Here is a 12,573-nt window from a genome sequence, read left to right on the forward strand (position 1 = left end):
TTATTTAACCAAACATGATTAAATAAAATCGAATTATATAAAAATAAGGTCAAAATGTATGAATTTAAAATGGGATTCGAAGTATATATGTGCACTGTAGTGTCCCTTGCCCTCTAACCGTAAGTTAAGACTGTACTTGGTTGTTGTTGATAGCCAGCGTGCAATGACACGTTGATTGATGGGTGAGTAGAAACTGCTGCAAAGATTCTTTGGATAATTAATACAGTCTTCCAAAAGTTATGACATCGCTTCTAGAACTGTATCAATATTTGCAAAGTGTTCCCGGGGACGAGTCAATATTTGCAGTGGACATGAACCCCTTTTCCCGCAGGCAAATTTGAAAAGCATTTACTTTTATAAATGTAAGTTTCTCTCTTTCATATTCAGTAGCAAAAGCATATATTATAATCAAATGTAACAACGCCATTGCACGAAGTAACAAGTACTTTGGGCGCGACCAGCAGTTTTTGTTACTATACATGGGAGTTTCATTAAGGTGACACACGTATTCGGAATCTCGGCATAAGTAACTTAATAAGTTCTTGTGGGCAAAGATAAAGAGACATCGACTGCTTTGATACGACCAAGTAACATCCGACAGCGTTTGCGAGAACATTCACTCTGCTAGCGCCGGCGAATTAGTTGTGTGCAGGAGAACGATAGAGTTGCAAGCGGTAACTGTAGTTGGAACTTCCAACCCTTCCGTGGGTTTACTTCGATTTCTTTTACACGGAAGTCCCGAAATTTACTTAGATGTACCCGGAAGTGCTGAAATTGATTTTGATGTAAAGTGACACGTATTACTACCAGATCCGGATCGGAGGAGGAGCAAAGGAGTTTAGTTTCAGATAGGTGGAGCTGTCTGAAACATCTACTTTAAATTGAATTGATTTTGCATTTTTTTGATTTACCGAAGCAGAAGTGACTCCGTGGTTGGTTATTGCTTCCTTCCAAAAACTGTGATGCTTGGAAAGTTCAATTGATGGCTTTTGCTGTGCATGATGATGGCGTTCAGGAAACCATCATGAGCTTCAAGCATTCTGGGGAATTACAACCTGTGTTAACAACCACCACGATTAACCCCAGTGGGAAATTCTGGTCAAAGTAAGTATGGATTTGTTGCTTAGGTACTTCTATAACTGAAAATTTCTAACGTCAATTTCCTTAGTGGGTAATAGGTAAGTAACAATCACAATCTGTTCTGCTGATCAGTAGGTCAGTCAAAATCACAAAGAGAGCTCAGTTCTTTCAGAAGGGTAGGGGAGACAAGCTAGGAAATTATAGGTCGACTTGGTGGAACATCTGAAATAAAAACAAGAAATGCTGGAACCACTCAGCAGGTCTGGCAGCATCTGTGGAAAGAGAACGAGAGTTAACGTTTCGTTAACTCTGCTTCTCTTTCCACAGATGCTGCCAGACCTGCTGAGTGGTTCCAGCATTTCTTGTTTTTATTTCAGATTTCCAGCATCTGCAGTATTTTGCTTTTATGTTGGTGGAACATCTGTTGTGGGAAAGTTACTGAACCCTTATTAGGGACAGGGTGATTGAATACTTTGACAAATATGAATTTTTCAGAGAAAGGCTGCTTGAATTTTAATGGAGAAGTGAAGTCTAACAAGCCGAGGTGATTTTTTGAGGGGGTAGTTAATGTGGTAGATAAGGGAGTATCTATGCATGCTATTTATATGGATTCTAGAAGGCTTTTGCTCAGGGGCATTTCACAAACATTAATAAATTTGCAGAATGGGTGTGTAATTGGCAAATGAAGCTCAATATAGATAAGTGTGAACTGATCCATTTTAGTCAGAAGTATAAGGAGGCCCTCATTTTAATTCATTCAAAACCCATTCACTTGCACAGAGTTAAAATTGTACCCTAAGTGTCTAAGTGGGGTAGAGGAACAAAGGGATCTAGGGGTACAGATACACAAATCATTAAAAATAGTGATGGATGTTAATATGGACATTAAAAAAGCAAACCAAGCATGGGATTCATTTCTCTAGGGAAAGGATTGAAAAGCAGAGATGTTATGTTAAATTTGTAGAGAACCTTAGTTAGACTACACTTGAAGTACTATGCACCGTTCTGGTCTCCATATTATAAAAAGAACACAGAGTCACTGGAGAAAATACAAAAAGATTCACAAGAATAATACCAGAACTGAAAGGATATACTTAACTGCAAAGGCTGAACAGGCTAAGGCTCTTTTCTCGAGAAAAGAGATGGCTGAGGGATGATATGATTGAGGACTTTAAGATAGTGAAGGGGTTCAATAGGGTAGATGTAGAGAGAATGTTCTTACTTGTGGGGGAGTCCAAAACTAGGAGCTGTAAACACAAGATAGTCACTAATAAATCCAGTAGGGAATTCAGGAAAATCTTCTTCACCCAAAAATTGCTAAGAATATGGAACGTTTTGCCACAAAGGGTAGTTGAGGTGAATAGCATAGATGTATTTAAGAGGAAGCTAGATAAGCGCATGAGGGTGAAGGAAATAGGATATGTTGATGGGATGGGAGGAAGCTTGGGTAGAACATAAACAATGGCATAGACGATTTGTGTTGAATGGCCTCTTTCTGACCTGTAGACTGTGTAGCTCTAGTAAATCAAGTGGAATGTAAAATTATATTTAAATAGTCAAATCCATGTTAACTTTCACTTTTTTTTATTTTTGCCTGACTGTTCACCTTTCCATTGGCACTTTCTCTTCCAGAAAGGATGTCCAAGCACAGCACCAGTCACATCACTTGGTTATGAATATTTGACAAAAGTTGTTCAACAAACAATAGGCTGAAACCTGTCGCTTGCATTAAGGAATTTCATCATGTGACTAAAGTTATCTTTTAAGAATAGTATATGTGACAGTGCTGAGTTTGTGGTAAAAGACTAACCTTTTAAAAGTTGTAATAAGCAGCACCAGTAATATCACATGCTTATATCCCTTCAGTTCAGAGGGGCAATCATGTATAAAATGTTGAGGGACATCGGGGGTAATTCTGAGAAAGAGGAGCCAGAAGCCACACTAAAATAATTGGGGCTGACATGTTACATTTTCACTTTTTTTCTCTTCTTCCCAATTTTACTTTTCATACAAATCATACATTCCACTTTTTTTTTTAATGCTGACGGTAATAGCAGTATCCAGTAGATCCATGGCCCATTCCAAGAAACTCCAGAATAATCCAGAATTGTCAATATACTGGCTTGTGGGAGAGGACAAAGATCAGGTGGTCAAGAGGCCACCATTGGTAACAAGACAAGGTTGCCATCAGGAAGCTAAGTGTGCGAGTTGGGGGTTTGTTGTGAGGTTCTTGTGGGGAGGAAGCCTGGGACAGCACAGGCTTGGACTTGTGGGGCCTGGAGGAAGAGGCACACGAAGGAAAGTTTCAACTTGCCTTCAATACTCTCACTGGGCTCCTGACAGGTTCACCTGGCATTGGGGGGGAGGGGGGGGGGGGTGGTTGTAGGGAGGGTGGTGCCCCACTCAAGAGCAAGTTGAAGTTCCATCATGATCTCATTTACGGCATGGTATCCTGAATTGCATTTATTAATGAGGGTACTGTGATAGTCCAGCAGGAGTCTCATCTGTTGCCAAAACCAGCGGTGTTGAAATCATGAAACAGTGGGAAATACAACATTTCCTTTCGACTTCTCCCTCCTCTTCTCTTGCTTGCCAAGGAGAGTTAAAATTGCCTGACAAGCTTAATTTTCAGGTGAAGCAGGATTAAGAAGGTGGGGGGAATAATTGGAGAGGATATAGTACAGTTTCTGTTTTAAAATAAACATTCCGCCCTTACTTTTGTTTCCATTAACAATTGCTGTGTCTATATTCATACCATTATACCTCCTGTAGCAACGTCACTGGCAGAAGGAAGTACTTACAGTATGACATTTTAAATGTTACTGTTAACAATGGAAAGAAATATCAGGAAATATGTGCCAACATAAGGGCTAGATTTTATGTTGCGAGTAACACTGAGGTTATCAGCACCCACCGTTATGGAATAAATCGGACATCAGCTTCAACACATGTGCTGTTAAACACAGAAATCCAAAAGTTACTGTCCAAATGACCTTGCTGCTCTACATGCTGCACGATAACAGTACCTCACCAACTGTGAAGTTGTGGTACCTACCCACTAAGCGAGACTGGAAAATACAGTGCATTCATGTATAAGTGCATTTTTAACCATGTGATGTTATACTTACTACCAAACAATCTTTCCGGGACTGAAAATTATATTTTACAAGTGTGGAGTAAATAATTAGTATTGGAGATTAAAACATAATCTGTCTGTATTTTATCAGTCTCTCTTAATCTGATTTTTCATTCCCTATAGTTATTATGCTTTCTGTACATGATATAAATCTAATTTGTGCTTCCTGGTTTGGACTTTGCGTGTCTCAGTGAGATTCTTCAATCTGGTCAAAGAGCCTCACTGTTGCTTGCCCTGCTCACACCACAGATCTCCAGTAGAGGTTGTCACGATGGATCAAACATCCAATGGTAGGAAGTCTCTAGCAAAAGTTTGTGAAAACTCTGGGTAGCTGCCAGTGTTCTGAATGACAAGCGCTATTCCTGTGCTGCTGACTGCATAATCCAGACCAAGATTTCTGATATATCCGATTCAGTGATGGAGCTAGTATGGGGTGATTCCACTTCCCAAATCTTCTGAGCTTAACTTTGATTAAAGATACCAGTTAATAAAGAATTCTGTTCATTCTTACAAAGTATGTGCAATGATTTGATTCGGGTGTAATCTGGTGAAAGTTTGTTTCCACATGCATAGTCTTTTGTTTTTTAATGGAATGTATATTTCACCAGGGGTCGGTGAGCTCAGTTGGCTAGATGGCTCGAATCAGACGCAGAAAGACACCAACAGCATGGGTTCTATCCCCATAGCGGCTATGGTAGTTCATGGAGACCTGCCTCCTCGCCTTGCCCCATGCTTGAGGAGTGGTGACCCTCAAGCTATACATCACCAGCTGTCTCTCTAATGGGGAGAGATGCCTATGGTCCTTTGGGACTATGGCTAGAGCATATTTCACCACCCACCAACAAAACCTGATTTCCATTTAGGCCACCCAATGCATTTTACTAACCCTCTCATTAAACACTCTTATAGATACATGAAATAGCACAGCAAGAAGGAGACAACTCCACCTATTAACTCTGCCCTGGATTGACGAGCAATCCAGTTAGTCCCACTCCCCTACTTTTTCACCATATTCCTGAAATAATTTTCTCCTTTAAAGTATTTATCCTTTTATGGGTTACTGTTGCGTCTGTATTCCTCACACTATCAGGCAGTGCATTCCAAATCCTAATTGCTCGGTGCATAAAGAAGTTTTTCCTTGTGTCATCTCTGGTTCTTTTCCCAGCCACCTTAAATCTGTGTCATCTGGTTATTGACCCTTCAGCCATTGGAAACAGTTTCTCTTTATTTATTCTATCTAAACCCTTCATGATTTTAACATCTCTTTCAGATCTCCTCCTAACTTTCTCTGCTCTCAAGAGACTCCCAAAGTCATTAATGTATAACAAAAACAGTAGTGGTCCTAGTACTGAACCCTTTGGCATACCATTGTGTACCTCCCTCCTGTATGAAAAATAGCCATATTCACCACAATTCTCTTCTCTATCCCTTAACCAATTCTTGTAAAGAATTTCCACTTTTTCCCACTCTCACTTGTTAATTTCTTTTACTCAGAGGCATCCTCCCTCTATCTTTCCAGTACAATAAGCAATCGCTCCCCAGGGTCAACTTTGAGTGGGAAGAAGTTTCTGAAATCACCAGATTGACGTGTTTCTGAAGATTGGAAAAATCAATGAAAGTCACGATTTCATAAAACAGAAAATGCTGGAAATACTCAACAGGTCTGGCAGCATCTTTGGAGCAGTATCTGTGGACTCTGTTTCTCTCTGCACAGATGCTGCCAGACCTACTGAGTATGTCCCGCATATTTTGTCTTTATTTCAGATTCCCAGCATCTGCAGTATTTTGCTTTTGTCACTATTTCACTATTTGACTCTTGAAGCAGTTGATGTTTGTTTCCCTCCACCTTTCCCATTATCACTAATACATTTGTGATTGAACAGCCTTCAGCTGTGCATGAGGGATGATCAATCATGAATTGTCACTTTTTAAGTAGTTATTTGTGTCTCAAAATTGGAAACTGGTCTCTCCATAAACAATAACATGTTTTATTTGGCAATAATTGGCTTTAGACAGTGACACTTCCTGTCTATAGTTATTATTTGTTGAACATTTGACCTATTATTTCCTGTTACATGACCACTGTCTCCCACATGTGCCTTCGCTCAGATTGGGAGTTCAGTGTAGGACAGTGCACCTCAACACTAACACAAGATGTTGGAGTATTGGATCAATGCATTGTGACATTAGCACTAACCCCAAACTTTACAAGTACTTTATAAGAACCCAATGATATTTTTCCTATGAATTTCTATGCACAAAGGGTTAAATAGGTAGAAACTGCATTGCTTACTCCTTCACTGGATAAAGGAATTGCTATTAGCCATACAGACCAGAAAGTTCCCAGTTCGATTCCTGACCTGTGATGAATGGTTAAATGATTTCAGCTGAACAGCATTTGCCTGTGCTCTTGCTCTTGGTTGCCATTCATGACTTCTTCAGGAAAATAAATATAGACTCGTGGACATTGTGAAAACAGAAGTAGGCTTGACTGTGATGCTGTTCAGTCAAAGAATCTGATGAAGATTATTGTGTGGGTGTACGTGTGAGGAAAAGGTGCTGGATAGCTCCATTCCACTGCAGAGAGCAAGAGGAGAAAATAGGAGTAGTGTGATTGGCAGAGAAGAGAATGGAAGGCGTTACCTGTAAGATGTTTCTGCCTTTGTACTAGTTCTATTTTCAGTGTGCAGACAATAAAACATTTACTTTGAAGTATGTTAACTGCTCATGTTCTTTGGAAAACTGTCAACATCACAGCTTGTGTTATAGTGCCCACAGCAATATTTTCATGGTGTCTCCAAAGTGGTGAAATCATTTTGTATTTCTTGATTCCAACAGGTTAGAAGCCAAGTCATGGATTGCCTTTTTGTTCATGGGCACATGCCTGCTGTACTGTGTCAGAGTAACTCTGCCTATCTGTGCAGCTACCATGGCAGAACAATTCGCGTGGGACAAGAAGCAGTCTGGCATTGTACTTGGAAGTTTTTTTTGGGGATACTGCATAACACAAATAATTGGCGGCTACATCAGTGACAGGTGAGAAGATAATCTTGTATTAATTGTGAAAACTTTCATATTTGAGTAATTGAATGCAATAACTCCTTTGTATTTAAAAGGTGCTATATAGCAGCACGTTATCTGTACAATAATCAAATAAAAGATAAACATTTTATTCTGCTTCTGTGCTGTGTCTTGAGCTATGGGGCAAATCTTGAATGACTTTCTAACCTCAGAGTCCATTGATCAGACTTTCCTTTGTAGGTGCAAGTGGCAAATACTTGGCCTGAATGCTCTATTCTTCATGTAAGTGAAAGTTTTAAAAAAGCAAACAATGATTAAAAAGAAATACATTCTTTTAACATGCACCACCATGTTGGTATGTGGTCTGTGAATGAGGTCAGCATTGCCAGCCAAATATCCTTTCCTTGTCCTGTGTTTTCATAGGCACTTTTAATCTTCATTTGTTTTTGGGATGAGTGTTGTTGGCAAGGCCAGCATTTATTGGCCATCCCTAGTCCCCTTGAACAGGTGCTGGTGAGCTGCCTTCTTGAACTACTGCAGTCCATCTGGCGTAGGTACACCCACAGTGCTGTTAGGAAGAGAATTCCAGGATTTTGACCCAGTGACATTGAATGAACAGCAATATAGTTCCAAGTCAGAATGGTGTGTGACTTGGATGGGCACTTACAGGTGGTGTTGTTCCCATGCATTTGCTGCCTTTGTTCTTCTAGGTGGTAGAGGTCGCAGGTTTGGAAGGTGCTGTCAAAGGAGCCTTGGTGAGTTGCTGCAGTGCATCTTGTAGATGGTAGACACTGCTGCCATTGTGCATGGTGGTGGAAGGAATGAATGGTTGATGGGGTTCCAATCAATTGGGCTGCTTTGTCTTGAATGGTGTCGAGCTTCTTGAGTGCTGTTGGAGCTGCACCTATCCAGGCAAGTGGAGAGTATTCCATCACACTCCTGACTTGTGCCTTGTAGATGGTTGACGGGCTTTGGGGAGTTAGGAGGTGAGTCACTGGCTGCAGAATTCCCAGCTTCTGACCTGCTCTTGTAGCCACAGTATTATATGTGGCTTGTCCAGTTAAGTTTCTGGTCAATGGTAACACCCAGGATATTGATGGTGGGGCATTCAGCAATGGTAATGCCAGTGAATGTCAAGCGGAGTTGCTAGATTCTCTCTTATTCGAGATGGTCATTGCCCAGCACTTGTGTAGCGCAAATATTACTTGCCACTTATCAGCCCAAACCTGAATGTTGTCCAGGTGTTGCAGCATGTAGACACAGACTGCTTCAGTACCTGAAGAGTTGAAAATGGTACTGAACACTGTGCAATCATTAGTGCACATCCTCGCTTCCTCTTTATGTTGGAGTGAAGGTCATTGGTCAGGCCTAGGACACTACGTTGAAGAACTCCTGCAATGATGTCCTGGGGCTGAGATGATTGGTCTCCTACAATCACAACCATCTTTCTTTGTCCTAGATATAGCTCGAACCAGTGGAGAGTTATCCCCTGATTTCCAATGACTTCAAGTTTGCTGGGGTTCCTTTTAATGCCACACTTGGTCAAATGCTGCCTTAATGTCAAGGGCAGTCACTGTCACCTCACCCCAACTCTGAAATTCAGCTCTTTGTCCACGTTTGGACCAAGAACCCAAACTGAGCATCGGCAAGCTGGTTGTTACTGTGCAAGTGCCACTTGGTGGTACTGTCGATGGCACCTTCCATCACTTTGCTGATGATTGAGAATAGACTGATTGGGGGGTAATTGGCTGGATTTGATTTGTCCTGTTTGTTTTGGACAAGGCACATATGGTCAATTTTCCACATTGTCAGGTAGATGCTGGTGTTGTAGATGTACTGGCACAGCTTGGCTAGGAGTACAGCCAGTTCTAGATCACTTCTTGAGTACTATTGCTGAGATGTTGTCAGGGCCCATAGCCTTTGCAGTATCCAGTGCCTTCAGCCATTTCTTGATATCACATCGAATAAATTGAATTGTTCGAAAACTGGCATCTATGTTGGTGGGGACCTCAGGAAGCTGCTGAGATGGATCATCCACTCGGCACTTCTGGCTGAAGATTGTTGCAAATGCTACAGCCTTGTCTTTTGTACTGACATGAGGATGACGACATTTGTGGCACCTCCTCCACCCGTTTAGTTGTTTAAGTGTCTACCACCCTTCATGACTGGATGGGGCAGGACTGCAGAGCTTTGATCTGATCTATTGGTTGTGGGATCACTCAGCTCTGTCTGTAATATGCTGCTTCCACTGTTTAGCATGCATGTAGTCCTGTTTTGCAGCTTCACCAGGTTGGCACCTTATTTTTAGGTACTGCGGGTGCTGCTCCAGGCATGCTCTCCTATATTCCTCATTGAACCAGGGTCAGTCCCCTGGTTTGGTGGTAATGTTAGTGTGAGGGATATGCTGGGCCTTGAGGTTACAGATTGTGGTTGATGCTTAGTTTAAGCTGCTCGATCTGTTCTGAATCTATCCCATTTTGTACAGTGGTAATGCCACACAACACGATGGAGGGTATCCTCAGCGTGGAGAAGGGACTTCATCTCCACAAGGACTGTACAGTGATAACTCCTACCAATACTATCATGGACAGCTGCATCTGCGACAGGTAGATTGGTGAGAGGTCCAGTAGGTTTTACCCTCTTGTTGGCCTGTGGCAGGTGGTGAGAGAACCCAGCTTGGCAGATATGTCCTTCAGGATTTGGCCAGCTTGGTCGGTAGTGGCGCTACCGAACCACTGTTTGAGATAGACTGAAGTCCCCCACCTAGATGCATTCTGTATAGTATTCATTTGATTCTTCTACTTTTTACCTGATTTTTTTCAGATACATTTTCTTTCATACTCATTAGTTTTAAAAAAAGCTAGGAGTATATGTAGAAAAAATAGCATTTTAAGATGTTAGAAGTTGCCACATTGTTTAAAGTTGTAACAGAAAAAGTGCATGATGAACTTGTCATTAAATGGTCAATAAATACATGTCAGGAAATGGTTATGTTGTTTTATGTGAGTATATATAACTTTTCGACATGTATTTGTTGACCATATAATTACAACTTTTATTGTGTGTTCTTTCTATAAATATCTGTATCTCTCTCTCTCTCTATGAATTTCATAATTGCCAGTTCATTCATAGCTGTAGAGCTTGTTGCTATTTCAGTGACCATGGTCAGTGCCACCAGTGAACAGTGACATCACAGGAAAGCTGCAAGGTGATTGGTTGGTGAGTAACTGCTGTTAGGGAATAACCCTAAATAGCTGGGTTAAACTAAGGAGAAAGGTACGGTCTACAGTAAGTATAATTTTTTTAGGGAATCAAGGACCCTCGTGTAAATAACATCTAATTTTTGGGTAATTTAAGGGAGTAAATTAAGGGTAAGTCATGGCAGGGCAGCTTGGCAGCGTGAAGTGCTCCGCCTGTGCAATGTGGGAAGTCAGGGACACTTCCAGTGTCCAGGGCGAACACGTGTGCAGGAAGTGTCTCCAGCTGCAGCTACTCGAAATCTGCATTTCGGATCTGGAGCGGCGGTTGGGGACACTGTGGAGCATCCGCAAGGCTGATATCATCATGGATAGCACGTACAGGGAGGTGGTCACACCGCAGGTAATGACTGCTCAGGCAGAAAGGAAATGGGTGACCACCAGGCAGGGTAGAAGTACTAGGCAGGTAGTGCAGGAGTCCCTTGGGTCCATCACCCTCAAACAGATTTTGTACTTTGGATACTGTTGGGGGAGATAGCTTCTCAGGGAAATGCAGCAAGAGGACTGAAAACAGCAGAGGCCCTAAAGGAGTATAGAAAGTGTAGGGGGTACTTGAAAAAGTGACTAGGAGAGCGAAGAGGGGGCATGAAAAAAAACTGGCAAAATAAAGAAAAATCCCAAGGCGTTTTATTAAGTATATTAAGGGCAAGAGGATAACCAGGGAAAGAGTAGGGCCATTAGGGACCAAAGTGGCAATCTGTGTGTGGAGCCGGCGGATGTAGGTGAGGTTTTAATGATTACTTTTCATATGTGTTCACTATGGAGAAGGCCGATGTAGGTGTAGAGATCAGGGATGGGGATTGTGATATACTTGAACAAATTTGCATTGAAAGTGAGGAGGTTTTAGCGGGCTTAAAAGTGGATAAATCCCCAGGCCCAGATGAGATGTATCTCAGGCTGCTATGTGAGGCAAAGGAGGAGATTGCAAGGGCTCTGACACAAATTTTCAAATCCTCTCTGGCCACAGGAGAGGTGCCAGAGGACTGGAGGACAGCAAATGTGGTACCATTATTTAAGAAGGGTAGTAGGGATAAACCAGGTAATTACAGGCCAGTGAGTCTAACATCAGTGGTAGGGAAACTATTGGAAAAAATTCTGAGGGACAGGATTAATCTCCACTTGGAGAGGCAGAGATTAATCTAGGATAGTCAGCATGGTTTTGTGAGGGGGAGATCATGCCTAACAAATTTGATTGAATTTTTCGAGGTGGTGACTAGGTGCGTAGATGAGGGTAAAGCCCTTGATGTAGCCTACATGGACTTCAGTAAGGCTTTTGATGAAATCCCGCATGGGACATTGGTCAAGAAGGTACGAGCCCATGGGATCCAGGGCAATTTGGCAAATTGGATCCAAAATTGGCTCAGTGGCAGGAGGCAGAGGGTGATGGTCGAGGGTTGTTTTTGCGATTAGAAGCCTGTGATCAGTGGTGTACCGCAGGGATCGGTGCTGGGACCCTTGCTGTTTGTAGTGTACATTAAGGATTTAGACATTAGTATATGAGGTATGATCAGTAAGTTCGCAGATGACACAAAAATTGGTGTCGTAAATAGTGAGGAGGAAAGCCTTAGATTACAGGACGACATAGATGGGCTGGTAAGATGGGCAGAGCAGTGGCAAATGGAATTTAATCCTTAGAAGTGTGAGGTGATGCATTTTGGGAAGACTAGCAAGGCAAGGGAATATACCACGGATGGTAGGATCCTAGGAAGTACAGAGGGACCTTGGTATACTTGTCCATAGATCATTGAAGGCAGCAGCACAGGTATATTAGGTGGTTAGGAAGACATATGGGATACTTGCCTTTATTAGCTGAGGCATAGAATATAAGAGCAGGGAGGTTATGATGGAGCTGTATAAAACGCTAGTTAGGCCACAGCTAAAGTACTGTGTAGTTATGCTCGCCACACTATAGGAAGGATGTGATTGCACTGGAGAGGGTGCAGAGGAGATTCACCAGGATGTTGCCTGGGCTGGAGCATTTCAGCTATGAAGAGAGACTGGATAGGCGAGGGTTCTTTTCCTTAGAGCAGAGAAGGCTGAGAGGGGACCTGATTGAGGGTATATATAATTATGAGGGAC

General features: G+C 42.0%; 1 protein-coding gene across 1 annotated transcript in view; it reads left to right on the forward strand.

The window, feature by feature from the left end:
• The first annotated feature begins 619 nt into the window (after nucleotides 1–619).
• Nucleotides 620–12,573, forward strand: part of slc17a9b (solute carrier family 17 member 9b) — a 54,403-nt gene continuing 42,449 nt past the window's right edge. The window contains exons 1-2 of the mRNA XM_068048302.1: nucleotides 620–1,104; nucleotides 7,055–7,252. Coding sequence (XP_067904403.1) covers nucleotides 983–1,104; nucleotides 7,055–7,252 — 320 coding nt within the window. The 5' untranslated portion in view covers nucleotides 620–982. The remainder of the gene's footprint in view (nucleotides 1,105–7,054; nucleotides 7,253–12,573) is intronic.

This window comes from Heterodontus francisci, chromosome 16, assembly GCF_036365525.1.
Source record: "Heterodontus francisci isolate sHetFra1 chromosome 16, sHetFra1.hap1, whole genome shotgun sequence".
NCBI lineage: Eukaryota > Metazoa > Chordata > Chondrichthyes > Heterodontiformes > Heterodontidae > Heterodontus > Heterodontus francisci.